This window comes from Bombus terrestris, chromosome 4 (assembly GCF_910591885.1).
Source record: "Bombus terrestris chromosome 4, iyBomTerr1.2, whole genome shotgun sequence".
Taxonomy (NCBI): Eukaryota; Metazoa; Arthropoda; class Insecta; order Hymenoptera; family Apidae; genus Bombus; species Bombus terrestris.
The window spans coordinates 3,406,055-3,427,865 of record NC_063272.1 but is presented as its reverse complement, the minus strand read 5'-3'; the positions used below and the strand labels follow the sequence as shown (position 1 = coordinate 3,427,865).

At 31.1% G+C, this 21,811-nt stretch overlaps 1 protein-coding gene across 8 annotated transcripts in view; it reads right to left on the bottom strand.

The window, feature by feature from the left end:
* LOC100646289 (protein scalloped) overlaps window positions 1-21,811 on the bottom strand; it is a 340,073-nt gene that overhangs the window by 189,587 nt on the left and 128,675 nt on the right. For 5 of the 8 annotated variants that reach the window (XM_048405341.1, XM_048405340.1, XM_048405339.1 and 2 more), the window contains one exon: window positions 18,624-18,704. The exons of 1 other annotated variant lie outside the window; for it this stretch is intronic. In XM_048405341.1, the coding sequence (XP_048261298.1) occupies window positions 18,624-18,660 (37 nt within the window). In that variant the 5' untranslated portion in view covers window positions 18,661-18,704. Of the gene's footprint in view, window positions 1-18,155; window positions 18,247-18,623; window positions 18,705-21,811 lie in introns of those variants that run through there. 2 more of the 8 variants (XM_048405345.1, XM_048405346.1) reach the window with 2 other exon arrangements.

Sequence of the window (21,811 nt, the reverse complement as noted above, 5' to 3'; positions counted from 1 at the left end):
GATTGAAGTGATAGAACACGGAAGGAGAAACCGTTTGTCGACGACGACCACAACCCTAACTCGTATTCGCCGCTAATTTCATCGAGGATATTTCAGCGCTGTGCGTCGCGTTGGGGTTGCACCACGGGGTTAGCCAGCGTGTCTGCACCGGAAAGTTATGTCCCTCTGTTGGATGGTTGACGCTCGCACATGAACTCGCGACAGCACCTATGCGTCGTTTGCCGAGCGCTAGTCCGCGTCAACGCGAGTTACGAGCGTGCAATGTGTGCAGTACGCGTGTAACGAACGCGTGCGCTTTCGCTAAGTCAGGAATTAACGCGTACGACTTCTTTTCGTTGAAAAGAGCGACAGCAAGACAGATGATAGTGGAATTTTGAGAAACAGCAGAAGAATCATTTGTTTGGAGAAATGTCGTAATCGATAGGAAAAATACAAGATTTTGCAGTAAATATAAAAAGATCTATGCTTTTATGCATAAGTGATTAAACATACTAGATTATATTAACAGTGGCTACAAAAGTATTTGTCCACCTATCGTATCTATTATATTATAGCATCGAATTAATTAAACCCAAGTACCTCTATATTAAATTTCATATGATATCATTTAGTAATACGTACTTTCATAAAAGCATAAAATTTTTATACAATGAAAATTATTGGAAGATAAGGATGTGCAGCACCAATTTCCATTTAATTTAATTTCTTATACATTATAATTAATCTAGTTTCCTTTAATTATTCATGTATTATTATAACATAGAATTAAAATTGAATAAGAATTAAATTAAAATTAAACACTATTTTTCTATTAAATAGATCTACAGACAATAACAAGCCACTTTGAGACGAAGAGCAACATGGACACGAGAAGATAAATAAGTGCAAGCGCGAAAAGTGGCGTCGCGCCGTGTTGTCGGCGTCGACAAAGCGATTCGCGTTTAAACGAACGAACTACAATTTTCTCGCGGTACAGACTGTTTCTGCTAAAGTATTCACGAGGAATGACTGGGCAAACCAAGCCGATGTAAACGAACAACGCGACTACGAAAGTCCACCATAGGACAGAAAAAGGGTCTCATGAGGCGCAACGACTTGGAAAGGGCGAACTGTGACAAGTGTACCGACGAAGCACGTCCAAATAGCGATGGCATCAAGTACAATACATATGTACTTATCAAGCAAAATCTATTTTATTTTATTTGTTATTTGCTTTGTTACTTCATCTGATATAACATTATTTAGCATCAAATACCATTAATGTATTTGGAAAATAAATTACTTAAATATTTATTATCTCATTTCATGAAGAAAATATAAAAACGTTTATTTGTGGTACACGGATTTTTTTTTAGAACTAATTTACTTTTCAAACAAGATTGCAAAATTTATTGTCATTTACTGTCATCTTTTGAGATTCACTTGTTATTTTATATGAAATAATAAATCGAATTAATGGAGTTAAAATTATTCAAATCGGATAATAATTTATTTATTTTACTTTCTATTCTCATCTTAAATAAGTACATGGAGGTTAAGACTATAAGTACAGAAAAATTAATAGGGTGTGTTCACGTACAATACTATATACACTATACAGCGCGGATGCACCAGAAATTGGACAAGGGAATATTTATACAATGATATAGTTATAATTAAAACTAGAGAATATACACAACAAACTGGAAGAAAATTTCATCAAACTCAAAGATTGGATGGACAAATGATTCATTAAGATTAACACCAAACAAGATAGTAATATATGTTTTACATTAAACAAAAAGAACAGCCCAGAAATAAGAATCAATAATGTGGCAATACGATAAAAAGATAGAGTAAAATATCTGGGATTAGTATTGAACAAAAAATTTATCTAGTAATGTAAAAGAAACCAGAAAAAATGAAACAGATAACCAAGATCTTCTACTATCTAGCCAGGGGAAGTTCGAAACTAAAAATTCACTTGAAACGGCAAATACATATTATTAATTAAACCGCTGTGGAGATATGGTACACTACTTTGGTCCAAAGCATTGAAACTGAAATAGAGCATGCAAAAATCCTAATAATAATCAGAGAAACTCTGGTATGTCACGAACGAAGACATTAGAAAATCCCTAAATATTAACATTGCCATGAGCGAAGTACAGATACATAGCTCAAAATATAGAAGTCGAATATATAACTACATTAATACAACGTTAATAGGTTGCTACACATCCAATAGATCTTATTAGATAACAATTACATATACTCAATAATGTAATAACACAAACTCAAAATTAAGCGTCAAAGTGCAAAATTCACCTATTACTTTATATTACATACACGCTTATGAACTTATATATCAATATATCAACTTAGTAAATTAACATTATATATAATATATTGGTATAGGAGGGTAAGTTTGAGTGTCAGTCTGAGATTGTGTGAGAATAAAAGTTACGAGTGAGTGAGATTGTATGAATACATCTTAAGAGTACAAACAGTTTCTAATGTTAAATACACAAAATGTAACTACAAATGGAGATGAAATAAAAAGAAAGATAAAATAAATTTTAAATTAACTGTGCAATCTTGCTTGAAACTATTACTAAGAAGCAACGATCAATGAACCGCGGTATGAAAACGCGGGAAAAAAGAAAGAAGAGCAACATATACGGACGTGCCAATTACGAACTGGTTCGAAGACAGTCATTAGGACATACAGTAAACAAACGACTTTCCCTTTTTATCGACTCGATGCCCGATCGCCCTAACGATTATCGATGCACACCTTCGCGTGATTTCACAAGCTATGAAAATCTACTTCCACATTATAGGGTGTCCTAGGAACCGCGATACAATCTACAAGGAGATGATTCTACGTGAAAAAATAAATCGATAATATAGAATAAAATTTATTCATACACTGCTTCGTTCTTGAGAAAATGGAATTTGGAAAATTTGTTTAGTATATTTCAAGGTGAATTTATGCAATCGTTCCATCTTCTTCAATTTCGGTGATTTTTGAATATATTGTAAAATTCAACATTTTAAACAATTTCTGGTGAAACTGCAGATAAGTTAACTACTGTCGGATATTGATGACTTTTAAATATGTCGTAGAAATTGATATCTTGGATAACTTTTTTCTAGATATATGTTTCTATATATATGTAAAAAATAAAACGTATAATAAAGTTACGGAACGATTGGTTTGCGAGATTTTCACGAAAAGCTGCCGGTATCACTAGAATGAATTCTACCAATATTTTATTATTGCGCGTCTGTGACAGCGCATGCGTTAGTATTGGTTGCTGGTAAAAATACATCAGGCAAAAATACACTGCAGTAGTACTTGCAGCCTTTTGCAAATATCTCGGAAGCTAAGAGAAACCGATGGTTATAGGAAAAAATTGTTTAAAATGTTGAGCTTTACAACATATTTAAAAATCATCGAAGTTGGAAGATGGAACAGTTCTACAAGTTCGCCTATTTGAACATGGCTAATCTCTGACTGGGTAGGAATAAACAATCAGGTTATTCTACATTCGAAAATAAGTTAAAAACATGAAATAGAGTCTTTCGCTTAAGAAGGTCTCGTTTTCGTGAAAATAAAGATTGAGCGTGTTTTGAACATGCACCTGATAAATTTTTTAATTTCTTCGAAAAGTGTCCTGAGAAAAAATTTTACTTCAATTTTCGGTTTATTTTCAAGTCGAATCGCCACCTTATCTATTGTACCATAAGTGCTTGGGCACCCTGTACAACCAGCGTCATTCGTCCCTTTCTTTCAAGTGGAACGATTGCTTTCTTTACCGCGATTCGCCTGCCTTTGATCTTGACAGAGGAGAACCATGCGCTGATACGCAGTGCACGTCCTTCCCTCTTTTGCTTCGGCCGGTTCGTCCGGATTTCCCAGAGAGCTGTCTGGTGTGCCGAGAATCGACCACGTCAAACCATCGTCAACCTCTTGTTTCGAACCTTAAACAGCATCCGCCGGGTTGTTTGATTACAAAATTATACCGATACTCTTGCGATACCGACGCCATGCCATAGTGCCATAGTTGCATTCTTCTCTTTCTGTTCGAACGAAGAGAAGTTAAGCTTTTTATCGATTCACATCATTTCATGTACCTTACACCTGGGTATATGACGAATGCTTGTGATTGGATGCTTGATATTTTTGAGAGATACTAGTACACAAATGATGGGGGAAGGTGAGTTTAAATTTGGGATAAACGATAAAATTTTCTAGAAGGTTGTATTAGTCGGGTGTTTTGTTACTTATGTTATATGTGTTATGTAAAAGATTTTGAAATTTTGTTAGCATTATTATGAAATACACACGATAGGAAAATTACACATATAATAACATCAAGTGAAATAGATATTTCTAGATAATATTCCTTTATTTTTATAATTTTCTAACTTTTTCTAGTAAAATTCTATACTTCTACTTCTCTGGTTGTATCCATAAAAATATGAATTTGTATAAATATTCGCGGTGTAATTTAGAATATTACGAAGTAATAATAAAAACAGATGTTTACATTATAATAGCGAAATTCTTAATGACAGGACGCAATAAAGTGAATTAATAGAATTAGAAAAAGAAAAAAAATGAATAGAATGGAAGAATCTTATGGAAGAATAATTTTTTATATTGAAATCTGATAATTATTATAGAAAATCAATTGCAGTTTCTACTAAAATGCTTTGACGTAAAATATCGTAAAATACGCAATACTTAAACAAACATCACCGCCACGACTTACTTTGGTGGATGTGCGTCCACTATGACGGTGATCTTATTTTTGGATCGATTCACTGTGAGGATATAAATAAACATTAGTACACGGATCTTTTTTTACGAATAACGCTTTTTGTAATAAAAATAAAACATCATTTACCAACCAACAGATCTCAATACAACCAAATACATCTTTTGACGATTGAAACGAGTTTCACTAATCTCTAAATACCTTAATTTAGGATCTGTGAAACTATTTGCAAGTCAATTATTTATTCAATTTAAGAATACAAAGCATATAGATAGAGGAAGTCCATGTACCAAATTCAACTTAATTTAGTTTACGATTATTAATTTTAAACGGTATTTGAATAAACTTTCTAAATTTATATAAACAAAAAGATAGAAACAAAACTTCTTATAATACAATTACTTAAATTTACGATTTTCTTCGAAATTAATATTTTCGATATTTATAGAAAGGATAATTCACAATTCTTCCATTTCTCCTTATAAATCTTACAGTCTTGAAAATTAGTATAAATTACACGTTAGTACAAATTTTCATCTTCTAAATAATTTCCTCCTTCGCATTGAAAATGAAATCCTGCCTATCTACGTAAATTCAAAATGGGCCATAATGTTTCCCGACCATAACAGAAGCTTATACAGGACGTTTAAACAGCGATAAGCATAAATCTCGATCGGTGGAACGTGGCCAATTATAATTATCCATAATGAATATAATATTTCAAAATGATTACGCCGGACGTTATCTGAAAATTGTTTCATGCATCGTCGAATCAATCTCGCTTATGAATGCGATTTCTTTCCGTTTCCGCATGCAAAATTGATTTGCCGGCGAGCAGGACGCCGCGTCGCGTCGCCATTAAATCGGCCGATTCAACGCGATTGTTATAATATACCGTATTAAGTCTATTCGCGATTTCCAGCGTCAGAGCTCGATATTCAACCATAATTCCGACCCCGCCGCAGGTGGTAGTTGCGGATCGTTAATTGTTAATTTATCGATAGAGTGATCCGTGTGCGCAACCATTTTGCTTCCAATAATTTCCCAGCAAAATGATTACGGTCAATTAAAGACGATAGAAAAGTACAAGCAAATCGAATGCATCTGTGCAATTTAGAAAGGATGATTATTAAGATAACAATAAAAAGACATGACGTTTTACTTCGAATATTTCATGGAAGGAATTTGTAAATTTTTATTTTTATATTAATACTGTATTAATTATTGAATCTCATTAAATCTCTATTACAAAATTTACATAAGTAAAGCAATCTTTGGATAATTTAGAAAAAAGATCCGATTGTTATTTTATATTTCAAGTGAATATTTATTATTTTATATATACAAAAAATATAACTATTATCAGTTAATTTAAATGAACATTACCCTTAATCAAATCTACTATAAATAAATAGTATCTAATAATTAAAATAGTACGACAAAAATAAAATAGAAATATACAATTAAATTTGAATCTCAATGAAAGTTAGAATTATTATTCCAAAGGTATCTACATAGACATAATTGTGAACAAAAAAAAGAAACTAAAATCAAGCAAGAACTTCTCAAACTTTTATGGGACGAGTCTCGCTTTCGAAAACCGTAATTTTTTCGCAACCCACAATTGACTCACAATTTCTAATTTTACAATCGTGTCGAATTTTCTTCGACAAAGAATCTGTCATTAAATAATATCTCAAGCTTTCATATGGTAGTTCTATAAAGTATCTTTTGCCGTGTCGTTTATTACGCATACGCTGCGCTGCGCTGTGAGAAAGTGCGATTGAACTACAACAGGGGAAACCGGAATACCGTATAGAATTGCCATGTTTGTTTTTCGTAACTATGCTCGCGCCTTTTAATAACGCAACGATAGGTGTTCGCGATAAGAAGATATGTATTAAGTACATGGTTGCAAGTACCGCTGGAAAAACGTGGAACAGTGCCACTGTTAGAGACTAAACGCGTAGTCCAAGCAATTTTCCGCAGAAAACAGTGAACAAAGAATGCAAACTTTTCTATAATACTTTCAATTAACACACATTAACAACTTCTTGCGATGATAAAAATACGAAATAAGAATTTCTTTTTTTGTTTTGAAAACAAAACTTTATTTAATTTTATATTATTGTAAACTAACGGAGAAATATATGGAATATAATACTTCCAATTACTTTCCGAAGTAATGCAAACTTAGAGCTTAGATTATTTTGTTGTTAATAGATCGATGCAAAATTTTTTTGTCTGTATAACGTACAGTTCGAAGATAGCTTTAAGATTATTATTATTATTGATTATGTATATATATATAGATGATAATATGTATTTTCCAAAGTTTCCAAAATCATCTTCAAGAAAAGAAATCCATATTATATTTTTCTTTAATTATATATAATTACGAAAAAATTTATATTAATTTCTTTCACCTTTTCATAAATAAACATATTTAGATGTAAAATAGCTTCCAATTAGATTTCTTACCATAGAAGATGTTAACTTTACAGTGAAATTTTATTTTATCTCAAATAGCCGTATTATGTTTATAGGATGTACAATGTAATGATGGTAAATGGTATAATTCAAGAGTTTTACAGAATGTAACTTTTTTATGAAATTTTTATGATTGAAGAAAAGAATTTTACATAATATATTACATAATACTTATTAACATTTTCCATGAGCATGGGAACAGTGTTACATAATGTAGATAATATTATATTTAAATTTTCTTTTTTTTCTGTCTTGCGTAGTTTTCTTTAAAGAAGACAATTTTATCCGACACTATGTTTAAACCATTGTTTTTTCATTTAAAAGAGAAAATTTTATATAATATCGTGTTTGAATTCTTTCTTTGATAGAGACTCTTTTAGGCAATTTTAGGCAATATGTACATATATAAATTTCGCTGGAACTCGTTTTTATGAAATGGTTATTCATAAAGTTCCCGGCACTAATTTAGCTTTAATGAAACCATATGTTGACCATACTCACTTTACCATATCATTTTGCAAGGTACTTCATAAGGAAAAGTGTAACGTTTATTAAGAATTAATTTCAACGAAACAACTTGAGTATTGAGACAACTGCGTTACCTAAAAGTGCTGATAATAATCAAATTTACTTTTTAAATTATGATATGTTGAATTGAAAACAGTGGTTGTATTACTATATATAATTTGGATAATTTGAATTGATTAATTATAATGGCGTAATATTCGGCACTTTAAAGCATACAAGCATCAATAAACTTAATCATGGCTCTTTAGTTTAATTTAGTTATTTCCATATGAAGACTTTTGTTCATCTACTTTTGTTCATAATCTGATTTTTACGTTATAGTCTAGCTAAAAAGAAGTACTTTAGTACGTTATCATTGAAAAAAGGAATAGTCTAGTATTTTCTAGTTACAATTTGCAAATGACGAATAAGATTTCAAGTCAAGTTATTCAATTTCAAAGTCTGTTGTGTCATAATTTGTATTCTATACCTTAGATTCCTAAATAATATCAAATTGTTATTCCTTAATATTAAATTATTATTTTGTAATATTAATTAATTATTTCTTAATTCCTATTCCTATATATACTATACGTATACAAATCACAAATATGATTTATAACGTAAAATATAAAATACAAATGAAAATAAAACATTAACTGAATCATCTACAATTGAACGATATCAAAAAGGGGATTATCTATTAAGTTTTCACAAAATAAATCATAGATCGATGAAGTTTTATGAAAAATGAAATGCATATTTAAAATTAGAACGATCGATAATTTTGAAATGATCGTAAGACTGGGAAAAATACGCATTTAATCTTAAAATCAATCAAAAGGATAATTGCGATAATATAAAATTAATTAATAATGTAATTAATTTTGAAGATTCATAATGAAATGCTATTCTTCTTCAATTTTATCACATATTAGAAATAATCCTATATGTGTAAGTTCCAATTAACGTCCTTCAACCTTTCACTTTTTCAAATGATTCAATAATTTTTTATCTTGCCATCTGAAGGTTTCAATTCCACTCACGCATGCTATGGCTTTAATATGATCTCATAAATAACTGGAATAATTTCAACCAACGATCAAGATTTTAATTGTCTGGCGTAACTTGCATCAATATCATTCGCTCGATATCTCATCTTACCTTTGTTATTTATATCTAAACGAATTATTAATTTTTTCACATCCGTTATAATTTTATTAGTTATTAATAACATATTATATTATATTATTCCTAATATTAAATATATAATATTATATTTTATAATACCTTTAGATTTCTATAACCAAATATGATCTACAGAATTTATTTTATTACTTAGTTTCATACAAGAAATATTCTTTGATCAATTATACGAAAATTATACGAAATCACATATTATTATTATTATTATATATTATTATTATATTATTAACGATTAATAAATTATAAATCTTGTTTCAGCCATCGCAGAATCATAAAATATCTGACAATTGTTTCCATTTGTGTATTATTTTATTCAGAAGGCTTGAATCTATTATTTCCGACATCATTCTTCATTAATATAAACATAAAACAACAAGAAGACGAGAAATAGAAGGCATTGCCGTTTTATTGAATTCTTTTAACAAAAGCTAAATTTTGTAGAATTATAGACGATAAACGAGATCCCTGGAAATTTTATTAGGTCATCCCATAAGTTCGTTCTGTTTTTCGAGCGGTTATATATGTTAAGATTGTTCACATACCTTTCAGTTTCATGAAAAAATGTAATCCTCCTCTCGTTGTACAACTTCTTCCCATTTTTCAAATGCATTGGTCCCTTATCGCCGTATGTTTATAAATCGACACATGAAATGTATACACAAAAGTCGGCACGAACTTATGGGATGACCTAATATTTGAACGTTCGTAATTGCAACGATTTAAGAGCGATAGAGGAGAAAAATGATTTTAAGCGAATTTCTAGTAAGGTGATGGTAAAGTTTCGAACCTATTCGGGCAGCGTTTGATTCCCCTTGGGAGTCCTTTCTTGATTTACTAAAGTACTCGTACAAGGTTCAAATCTGTTGTGTTTAGATTCGAGTCTTTTTGGGTGTACCGCTTCCGTTTTCTAAATACTTGTAGTGGATTCGAAACTAATTTATCGATTTTTATTAACAATACTCAAATTTTGCTGAAATATGTCAATTAATGATAAATCGGAAGCAGTACTTTATTATCTTCTTTCGTAATCAACAGATGTATGATATGTGAAATTAAATTGTTGTAATTAAAATCATATTAATTATATCAAAATCAAACACACGATTCGTCGAAGTATTAATTGACTTTAGGCATAGTTATTAAAATTACAAGAGACTATGGTATCACTATCAATTGCGACTCTCAATCCATTCGAAAGAAATTTTTCTATTTTATCAACAGTTTGACAATTAAACGAGCTGAGAATGATGAACCCCTTAAATAAAAAAACTGCTCTGTGATATTTCATATTATCAGATGCCAATCTTTTTACTGCATATTAATTTTTAAAAGTAAATTTCATCTTACATGTTCTACGACGGCGCTAATAAAACCGTTTCAGAATTCATTATATTTTCGATTAATCCCATGTTAGCAAAATTATCCTTTTATTTGATTCTGGATCTAAATGAGTATATCTTCGCTCTCTTTGTAGAATTCAAAATATTGTCGTAGTATTGAAACACTGAAGATATCAAAATACTATTTCTTCTAACAATTATATCTTTGACTTCTTTAAACATTAATTAAGATCCAAGATGTTTTTTGCAATTTTAGCTGTTTTGTACGAAAATATTCCGTTTTAGTTCGCTTTATAGGCATCGAGTACTACTTCTTTAAATTCTTCTGCATTGATATTAGTTAATTACTTATCGTCTTTTTCTCACGAGATTCTCACAAACGGTTCGAATCTAGTTTGCTTGGTACTTGAGACCATTAATTAATTACTTTTATCTAAAATTACTATAATATATGGTAAATAATAATAATAAATATAGTTAAAATTATAAATAATTTTATCTAAAAGGTTGAATTCTCAAATCGTTGAGATCGTGTACTAGGCAAAAGGACAGGCAAGTGACACTATCGGACGAATAACAATTTCTTTGCAATTTTCACGATCAGAATGCTTGGACGACAAAGAGAAGAGAAGAGAGATAGAAAGAAAGAGAGAGAGAGAGAGAGGAAAAGAAAAGGCACATAACTAAAAAATCACATAAAGACCCCAGTATCCTTTACTACGTTTACATATTCAAAAAATCAGCTGATATACAAGTAAATATTCTAATATTAGTTAGTTATCTCTTCTTTATTACGAAATACTTATAGAGGATTCGAATCTGGTCTAGTTAGTTCTTAGCTTCGTTGTTAACTTTATCTAAAAAGTTCTTTAAATCGTTGAGGTCTTACAAGAGGCAAAAGGGCAAGTGGCACTGTCGAGTTAATAACAATTTATTCGCAGTTCTCGGAGTTCTCTGGCTCGCGTGGCGCAAAAGGCGAGAGAAAAGAGAGAAAGAGAGAAAACGATGGAGAACCATGGTTTGCGCGAGTGTCGCAATGTCCCTTAACGGCTGACGCCTGTTAGAGAACCGGTCGACCTCGATACACCTCAGCCTGCCTCTCCGCTGCGTAGTACACCGGCTAATATACGTATTCTCGATACGAGCACCATGTCCGGTTTCAATGTACACGCGCGATTATTTCTACGATTGGTAAATTTGTCTACTACGTGCGTAATTAGACTCTAACGCGGGTCGTTTCTTTTTCGATCTTTCGGCGATCGAACGGAAACTGTTTCTTGTGTTTCTTGCGTTTTATCAGTTGTAACGGGAACACTATGTGCAATTGGTTCGCTATTCTGTAACTTGTAAAACTGAAGTCAAGCGAAGCTAATATTAATAAGAATTTTAATTCTCAGTTGGTATCGTTGAGTCGTAGATAACCACGTCAATTTTAGATACATTTAATTTAGGTGTCTTCATTCCAAGATATTAAATTTTTATCTGAATTCTATATCTTACACGATAAATATCATTGATGGGTTTTACCATGTAAAATATAAAATTTCTTAATTAATATTTACAAATTAGTGCCAACTTTAACCGATCATTAATTTTAATTAATTTTAATTAATTTTAAAAATTTGTCTTTTGATCTGCATTATTCTGAAAAGTTCACCTGAAAGTGTTTTCTTCAAGAAAAATATGCGATTGGATAGAAAAAGAACGTGATTACTATTGTGAAATAAGTTTAAAATGTGTCCGACAATAAACGAATTATTTAAAAATCAATCAAATTTAAAATAACATGTCAAGATGTAAATATCCGAACAATATATAAATATCTTAGTATCTAAGTAGTACCTAAGTATCTAAGTATAAATATCTTAGTAGAAAAAATGCAACACACAAGCAATACATAAATACTAACAACCAATATACGCATCACCAGAGTCCTCTTCTTAATATTTTAGTCGAACAAATTATCCACCTTCCAGTTTACATGATCCGTCGATTATTTTAACGCTAGCCTTTCAGACCACGTACCCTAGCCACCAGTAGTCAAGAATATATCGGCCATTTTTCTCAAACTAACCGCAGCGGTCACTATGTTTAGCCAGTGAGACCGGTAATTTTTACTTTCAATTTCTTTTCCTCTCTTTTTTTCTTTCTACCTCGTTTTCCTGCTCGCCTCCTTTTACTGTTTCTTTCAGGTATACATGTCACGGGGAATCGGCACAAGATACACATCGGTAATACATTGAGGGATTCGTAATTGGGTCCGATCGGATCCCTGCCGATGAAGTTATCGCAAGAAATAGTCCAGACAATTAGCTTGCTCGATAATTACCGGTGCTCGCTCTGTCTGTTAAAAAACGACCACGGCCGAGAAGTAAATTGACAGCATGGTTACGTTTGGTACTCGTCGCTTTTGCGTACTAAATCGCCTATATCAAAACTACACGAAAAATCTTGTCTCTTATGTTTCACTTTATTATAAACTCTGCTTCATTACATGTACGTCAATGCGTCCTTCTTATTCCATTGTGTGTAGATATGTTTAATTTAAGATATCTAAATTTTAATTTCACAAAATTTTTTTAATTTCTTGTCTTATATGAAAGACAAGAAGAACGCAAGCGCAAGATTACGGCTGTCGCGTCTTTCCTTGTTTTCATATATAAAGTTTTACAAAATTAAAATTAAACATATTTAGATGTTTTAAATCAAATTAAACATATTTAGACACAAATATTCCAATAATTTTGTACAAGAAATAAGAAAGCCGTATAGGCTGGTATATAAAAAAATATAAAATTTAATTAAAACAAATTATGGGAACATCTAAATGCCTAGAAATACGACTATGAAAAAGAATATTTCACATTATGGTATGTGTCCCTTTGAACCAAACAATTGATTCCTCACATCATTACAAAAAAAATATCTCTTTGCAACAGAGTTACCTGAGACGCCTTACCATCCTTTAAATATCTTGTAATTTCTTCATATAGGTATTTTCAGATTTGTTTCAAATTTTAACAATATGATCATGATAGTCGTGCTAATGAAAACTTCAAAACAGTGCTGATGAAATTTCAAAATGTTTAACAAATAAAATAGAATAGAATAGAATAGAATAGAATAGAATAAAATAGAATAATAGAATATATATATGATATAATATATGAAGATATCTACAAGTGGTCGAATGTATGTATCGTGATCTCGTGTATGTATGTATATAGATCTAATAAAGAATTAATTGAAAAGGTGTTATTATATTTTATTAATAATCAGTTATTAAGAAGTGAATAGAGTAATATGTCTTTAGATTCAATAACCTACTTGCGTAGGCAATACGAGCATTTAGAATGAAATCAATCATTAAATAAGAATTTTTGTGCAATTAGAATGCTTCAATATGCGTTTTAATGTTTCAAATGCAACAAAACAATAAATCTCGGCAACTAATGAGCGCAATTAATCATTTCTGAGCCCCATTCTTCTTCTTCATCGTTCCAGCACATCTAAGAGACATAGAATCGATAAGAAAGGTATAGCAATTAATAAGTGGTGCAACGTGTTCCACTTTCTGATAATGCATAATGAAGCACTGTGTTATAGCATTTATAACCGAGATTCAATTTTTTGTCAGTTATCTTAATATTTATATGTATATATATTGTTTTCTTCTTTGTATTTTATTAATGCTTTTATTATTTTGTTAACTGTTTGAATAATATGAAAATCATTTACAGTGAAAGAGTACTATAAAAAGACAAAAACTTAGTTTTGGTAAGAATTGACAGATGAAAATGATTGGAGAAGTAAAAAATTTTAAATAACTATTCTAGTTTTTATCAATAATTACACTTTTGCGGCCCATAAAATTTCGCCAATTTATCAGATAATTTTAAAAGTTACATTTCTGGACTTTAATCGTGAAGTGATACTAAAATCAGATCAACAGAAATGTACTTATTATATTGATTTCCTGTGACCTTCGTATCTTCATATACAGAATATCCTACACGCAATTTGAGACACGCTATAGCCCTAAAACGGTAGATAAGAGAAGAAAATAATTTCATTTGGCAAGATTAAATTGTTTCGAATGATGTATGACGTTTCGAATATTTAAAAAACATTTCTATTTTTTCAAATAGATTTATACATTTTTTCATACTTTGATCTACAGATCTTTGCATTCTCTATAGGAAAGTATTATAAGGTATTTACATCGAAAATTGATTAGCTTAAAGGTATATCGACTTTAATTTTACAGAACTTATCGTATGAAAGATAAAAAAAGACGCAATACTTTTATATTTATATTTTCCTTCTCTGTCATACACTCAATCTGATGAAATTTAAATTGAATTGTATTTTAAACTTGTATTTCAGATGCAAACTTGTATTTCCTTATACTTTAATACAGAAAATAAAAAAGCACATCGATTTACACAAAAAATTTATAAGTCTGTTTAAAAAATATAGGTGATCTTACAATTTTAAAAATACCATCACTTCCAGAATAAATATATACGCCAAATGATGTATTCGAAACTGTTTAATTTTGTCCTAAAATTTATTTTTTACCTTTCACCGTATTTCAGAACAGTAGTTAGTCCTAGTTACATAGGATAACCTGTATATAAATTTAGTGTCCTTATATCGTACAAAAGAATTTCTTAATACTAATGGTTTATAACTTGTGACTTGCAAAATTTCATTAATAATATTAGCTGAATTATGTGGAAGAGGTCGTCTTAACATTTGCTTTCTTATGCGATTGCGTTATGCATTTATCATAGCATAGACATCAAATAATCGTACACACGCGATCATCTAAATACTCTAACAAGCGCGATTTAATAAATCTACAAACTGTCATCGCCTTCTCGAACCGGACAATACAATTTCATTAATAACGTGATGTTCAACGCGTCGACCGACCGACCGAAACTCAAAACCGATCTCGTTAAATCGATACCTAAATACCGTGAACAAAATCAATCGAGGGAAAACAAAAAAAAAAAAAAAAAGGAAAGAAAACCAACAAAACACGAGGGTATAATAGGATAAAGCGCGCTCGATGGAACCGCCATTCAATCTCTATCGTCCGAAAAATAACCCGATCTACTATTTATAAGCACGCAAAAACTGAGAATAAAAATAGAAAAATAAAAAAAGAAAATAAAAACAAAACAAAATCCAAGTATATATACAATGAATTTTATATAAAAAGTTTGGAATGTGTTGGTCAATCGAACAGAAGATGGCAGGATTTGACAAATATATGTTTAATTTTTCTTTGTTTGTTCGTAGCAAATAAACTGTGCATTTATATGCGCTTATGCAAAATTTGAACGTGTACAAATCCATAAAATTCACATAATACGTAAGGATATATGAAATATAAAATGTATAGTACTCGTTATAACATTTAATAGATTATAGCATTCTCCACCGAGATTCCATTCTTTTAATTATGTTCCAAAAAATATGAAGTTGCATAAGTATTCTCCGTTTGGCAAAACATTGTTCCAAAGTATACAATGACGAATTAATTTCAGATATATCGTACGCCAAGTGATTAAGGCGACGAGCAGAATACCATGCAAATACTTTCGTTACTCCCTGTAATTCTCTCAATTTGCTACTTTGATATGTCCGATACACAAGTAGAAAGAGCTAAAACCGCAATCGGCGCGGCAACGGTGCCAATGATAAAATCCCTCTCCGACGCAAACTGCATCGCGTACCGCAGTTCTGTTCGACTGCACCAGCCAACCGATAGTTAAACACCGGTGCGCGGATCTTGTTCGTGAAAGTAACGGGCCTGCCGGATCGTTTATATTTTTCAATGCAACCACGGTTCTCTCGGTTGGCCGGGTTTATGATTTTGCTTAATTAATGGTCGCCTCCCCCGTGGCCTCCGCCGTAGTCCATCCCTTCAACTCTCTATCGTCCAACGTTAACCCCTCTTCTCTATTCACTATTTTCCCCACCATTGCCAACGCCTCCCCACCCATGCCAGAACGACCAGCAACAACCTGGTGGCCATTAGCCTGCACGGATTGCGCAATTTCGGGAAATTGCGAAGTAATTCGCGGTTGCGGCCAGTCTCGCTCTGGAGGAAGGAGAGAGAGGAGAGGAGAGAGAGAGAGAAAGAGAGAGAAAGAGAGAGAGAGAGAGATTCTGGGAAAGCACGGCAGGTTTGAGGTTTTGTTGAATAGATATACAGAGTGTCGATATGTTTTCGAGTGATTGATTTGGTTGGTTAAAGAACGAAAGAAAGTTGAGGTAAAAGAAGACAGTAAAGCTGGAGATCCACCGCAAAACTAAGCTATGCTGTGTCGAGTTAAAAAATATTTGGGTTTATAAATACACCAAGTTTACGGTTCCACAATTTCCATCAATAATGTTTTATTTGTTTCGTATTCATCTAGTTCATTCTTGTACAGCACTGCCTACAATTAGCTTAGTTTTTGGCGGAAACGGTTTTGTATATTACATATTGAAGCAAATATTTTTAAAACTATAGCATAGTATAGCCTAGTTTAGTTTTTTCGGCGGATACCCGACTTTAACTTTTTAAGATACAGAATCTTAAGGCAAAAAAAGGACTGATTGCACAGAAATTTTATTTATAACTACGAATGCTTTTAAGTAGTGACTAGATCAATACATGCTTCTTCCTATGTGTCTATTAAACGTTTGTTAGTCATATTTGTGACAGAACGAAATCGAGAGATATATTGTGAATTGCTGTGCTTGGAGTTATCTTAATATTTTGAAGTGGAATGGAAAACATCTCATATGCATATAATAATATAACGTATAAATATAAGCACTAAGGGGTGGGACACTTTTCATCCCTCTATGTCCCAAAAAATTAAGAAAATCGTTCGAAGTTAGTCTCTTATTTATGGTTGTGGAATTTAAGAGAATTTGGGAAGATAGTTGGCTTATCCTTAGATTGCCAAACGTAACTTTACACGGAATAATTCATTATATGATGCATGGATTCTATGATCATAGAGGAAGTACAGTTGGTCAAGGAAGTATTCGACTGCATGTAGAAATTTTTTATGAGTATATTCTGTGTCTCATATGGAAACATTGTGAAATTTCATTAGCACTGCAAAGAGACTCAATGATTATGTTCGTATGATTTGAAACAAATTTGAAAATGTACAGAGAAGCTACAGGATATTGCGTGTGTATGTGATAAACAGTCACACACAGTTATCAATTTTATTAACATCAATATGTATTCAATAGGTGTGAGTTAACGACCGTATTAAAAGAAGTGATTTTTGGCCAATTTCATAAGCGCGTATTTATGGAAATTTTATACAAGCAAAGATAAAATTTAGTTAGAGTTATAATTAACAAAACTAGAATCTATGATACTTGAAATTAGTGCTACAATATTATATAATCACATCACTCAAAATTTCACAAAAAGAATTATGTTTTTTATTTGCAAATACTTGCTTGCAAATAAAATCCTTGCATCCTTGATTTCTATATATGCTTAAAGAAAGATATCACGTATAGAAATATTTATTATATAAAAATTGAATACCAACTTCCTCGTATTTCATTCTAATTTTCTATATTCACATTAACTGTCTGATTAAGCTACTTTGCTGTACAAAATATCTCATTATCGAATTCATTATATGAATTCTACGAAATTGTCTAAATGTGTTAAGTTTTTAGTTACATAAAATTATTACTATCCATTTACTAGCTTTACGTTTCAAACACTTCCATTTATAAAAATGAAACACGTGACACGTGCTTTCAAAAAATACGTGACAGGAAAACCATATAGATGAGTTTGATGACCTACCTCGTGCGAATTGCATTTAGAAATTCATCCAGCCTCCTAGAAGAAATTCACCGTCCGCCACGTGTATCGCGAAAATGTTTTACGCAATAAGCTACGAATACAGTCAAATATTTGACACATTAAAGCATAGTACTATACTAACTCAAAAAAGAAAAGAGAAGCCCGAATAGAAAGATTAATTAAAACTATCAAACTTGAATAAATAAAGGAAAAATTATATAAATTAAGGCTATTTCTGTCAGCAAATTGCTAAAATAAAAACGTCAATCCTTATCTAGTGTGTCAACAACACTTTTCATTTACCATCACCACTATTTTAATTAAAAAAGAGAAAAGAGAAAAAAGATAGGAAGAAAAAATAGTTACAGCAAAAAGAGTAACAAATCGTAAAATAAAGTAATAACCGCGATCAATGGCGAGCTATTTAAAAAGAAGGGGGGAAAATAAAAAAAGAAATGGCTACAATACCGATGCTATTCTGAGTACTGAGTTCCCAGTCTTTCATGAGGATTTCTCGGGCAGGTCAGGATGACGGCGACGTGGGTGCACCTATAATGCAGACAGTGAGATCGTACATGTAGAATTACAGTTGTAGATATAAGAGGAATCATGCGGTTGTTGAATATTCGCAAATTGTGTTGCACTGTGGTCGTCAAATGTTCGTCAAACTTTATGAAACAATTAATACTTCTTCGAATTTCAGCTATTTCAATTATAGTAATATTCGTACTTTTTGGTCTAAAATGTGTATCGTACAGGATATTGAAAAGAGCATTGAGTAAATTTTACAAACATTTTACAAATATATACTGTTAGGTATATGTATATATATGTATATGAAATGGATGGGTGGTGCATATGAATAGATGTTCTTTGTGTGTTTTTGTAATTTGAGTTTGGCACGATAATTAATTATTAGAGCGATCATTAAGTTTTGGTTTACTGTGAACTATCAAACATATCACGAAAAGAAATATTTACTACAAATTACGTATATTTAGTATTAAGAAGATTTTATGAATAATCATTAAATGAATGAATGGTCACGAATAGATCGTGAATATTTATGCAAATTCATGATCTTATAAACATAATTAAAAATATAAATAGAAAATTGTTTTATCTAGTAAATATTTTAAGGCATAGTATATTTCAGGTATTTTGTATATTTTCTATATTCTTATTATTACTGTGCATTTGGTACTTCGAAATTTCTCATAAATGTATAAAAATCCGCAGTCTAATCATGAATAATCGAAATATTCACGTGCCCTATTTTAAACAAATTTATATTTAGGAAGAGTAAGATAAAACATTCTCTGTTCCAACTCGACAATTTTTCAATGCCTGATTTATTTTGGAAGAAACTATAAGTGAAGAAATTATAGCAGCTCCATACCAAGAATTTTCGAATTGTAGAAATTACATATACGATATTTTGAAGTGTCGTGTATAAAACTACGTGTATAAAATTTTATTTAAAAAGGCGACATTTATAAAATTGCAATCATTAATTCCTTGTTTTATAGTTAACATTAAATATAAACCGTCCTCTTTTATTAACTTCTTGACAAAAATATCCCACAAAAATGACTTACATATAGACACGTTTGTTACAAAATCTTGTTTCTGTTTTGACAAATAATTTTTGTTTTTGAAATCTATGCTTCTTTCAGAATCCTATAAGATTATAAAATAATGAATAGATTATAGAATATGATTGGTTTAAGCCTTGATATCCAGGAATGTTTAGATTAGTATAACTTTGTAAATTGTGGAATTAGATCTGTTGATTTTTATAGATAATTTAGAATTCGTAATTGAATATCTCATTAGATTGGTCAAAACATTCATATCTCAATTATTAAAAATTGATAATAATATAATTAGCAATTACAAGTTTTTTATAAATTGGTATAAATATAAAAAATATTTAATAATAAATATTTAAAAAATGGAATATTTAAAATAATTTGTGAGAGCTCAGAGCATTTGAATAAAATTATATTTTACAGTAAATGTAAATGGAACAAAGTGAAAAGTAGTATTAATTAATCAATTGATTCCAGTAATCTAATTTCAAGAAATTAAGTATTCATAAAAGCAATAATCGTATTCAGTTGATAGATTGAGTTATATGCTGAAAATGATGCATCATTAGAATTCATGAAGGATTTGATGCATAATTGACTAAAAGTAAAACTGTACTCTATTTATCTTATTAATATGTACAAATATGTGTTGTATATATTTAATTTTAGAATATGTGTTAAAATGAGTCAGTAGTCAGTATAATTAATATAAAATAGCACTATTTAGAATCTATTAGATTTATTTAGGAGTTGTACCTGAACGATTTCATCTTCTATAGATAAAATGTGGTAAGGGTTCTGTAAAAGTGTAATACTTTATCACTATGTATATTTGGTTACCATTTTAATATTAGAATAATGCATCAAAATTTGAGTAACATTAAATACCGCAAAGCAACCGTAAGTGCAACTTTCGTGATGTACCGAAGAAAAATACCACGAACGCGATAAATTATTACACTAAGTCGACTCGACACGACATAATGCAATAATAACAGCTTGTAAACGCAAGTAGGATTTTCTTGCGCTCGTCACGAAGGACCGGACGTCCTGACTTTCACGCGGACTCTATAGTGAAATCGGCTTATTAAGGTGCGTTTAAACCAGACAAGCGAATGGTTCGTCGTTTGGCGATTGTTCGTCGAACATTCGAGTGTAATTCCTTATGAAAAAGTAAGAAAAGAATACCTATATAGTTTTCGTACAGAGCTCACTTTTCGAGAAATTTGAGTATGAAAATCTATGAAGTGTACTTGAACTGGAAGTAGCTCATTCTGACCTGAACAAGAATAAATAATCGGCAGGAAGTTATTCGACGTATGAAAATAAGTCGAAAATGGAGAATAACATACAAAACGTCACAAGACGCTTTGTTATGAAAAAAATAAGTTATCATATACGAGCCAATTTTGAACTTAACATGTTCAAACTGTTGTTATGTATGTAAATATGAAACTTTTAACGAAAAAATTTTATTTCACATTTTTTACTTATTTGTGCATATAAAATTACCTTCTGCTGAATTTTTACTGATACCTGACCGATAATTAATCAAATTCAAGCATACTTGGTAAATTTTCGGTTTCCTTGAAAACTAAGCCTTTTTACTTTTTCATAAGGAATCATCTCACGCCCGGTTGTGCATATATTCAGCCACACCCAGTATAAGAGTATACTTATAATTACAATGTTCTTCATCAGATATTGTTGTCACGAGTCCGAGTAACGACTGAACTGGAAATAACTACGTACATATTAAACATTTTAGATGTTCCACCTAATCTCTACGAATGTTCGTACGGATACGCCATGAAGAAGCTCTTTTGATGTAAAAAAGTTTACAAACAGATTGCTCGATGTTCATTTGCATCAAACGAGGACGAACGAATGCCCCTGCTCTCGTTTTACGTTCATATCTCTTTGATTTAAACGCACCTTTACTTACGATCCGCTCATAAGCAAGCGGGCGACTCGTGGTTACGCTCGCTCGCATCTTCGGAAAGCGTGGAGACAAGGAGCTAGCGAATGAGTTAGTATTAAGAGCAATATAACCGTGCACACGCT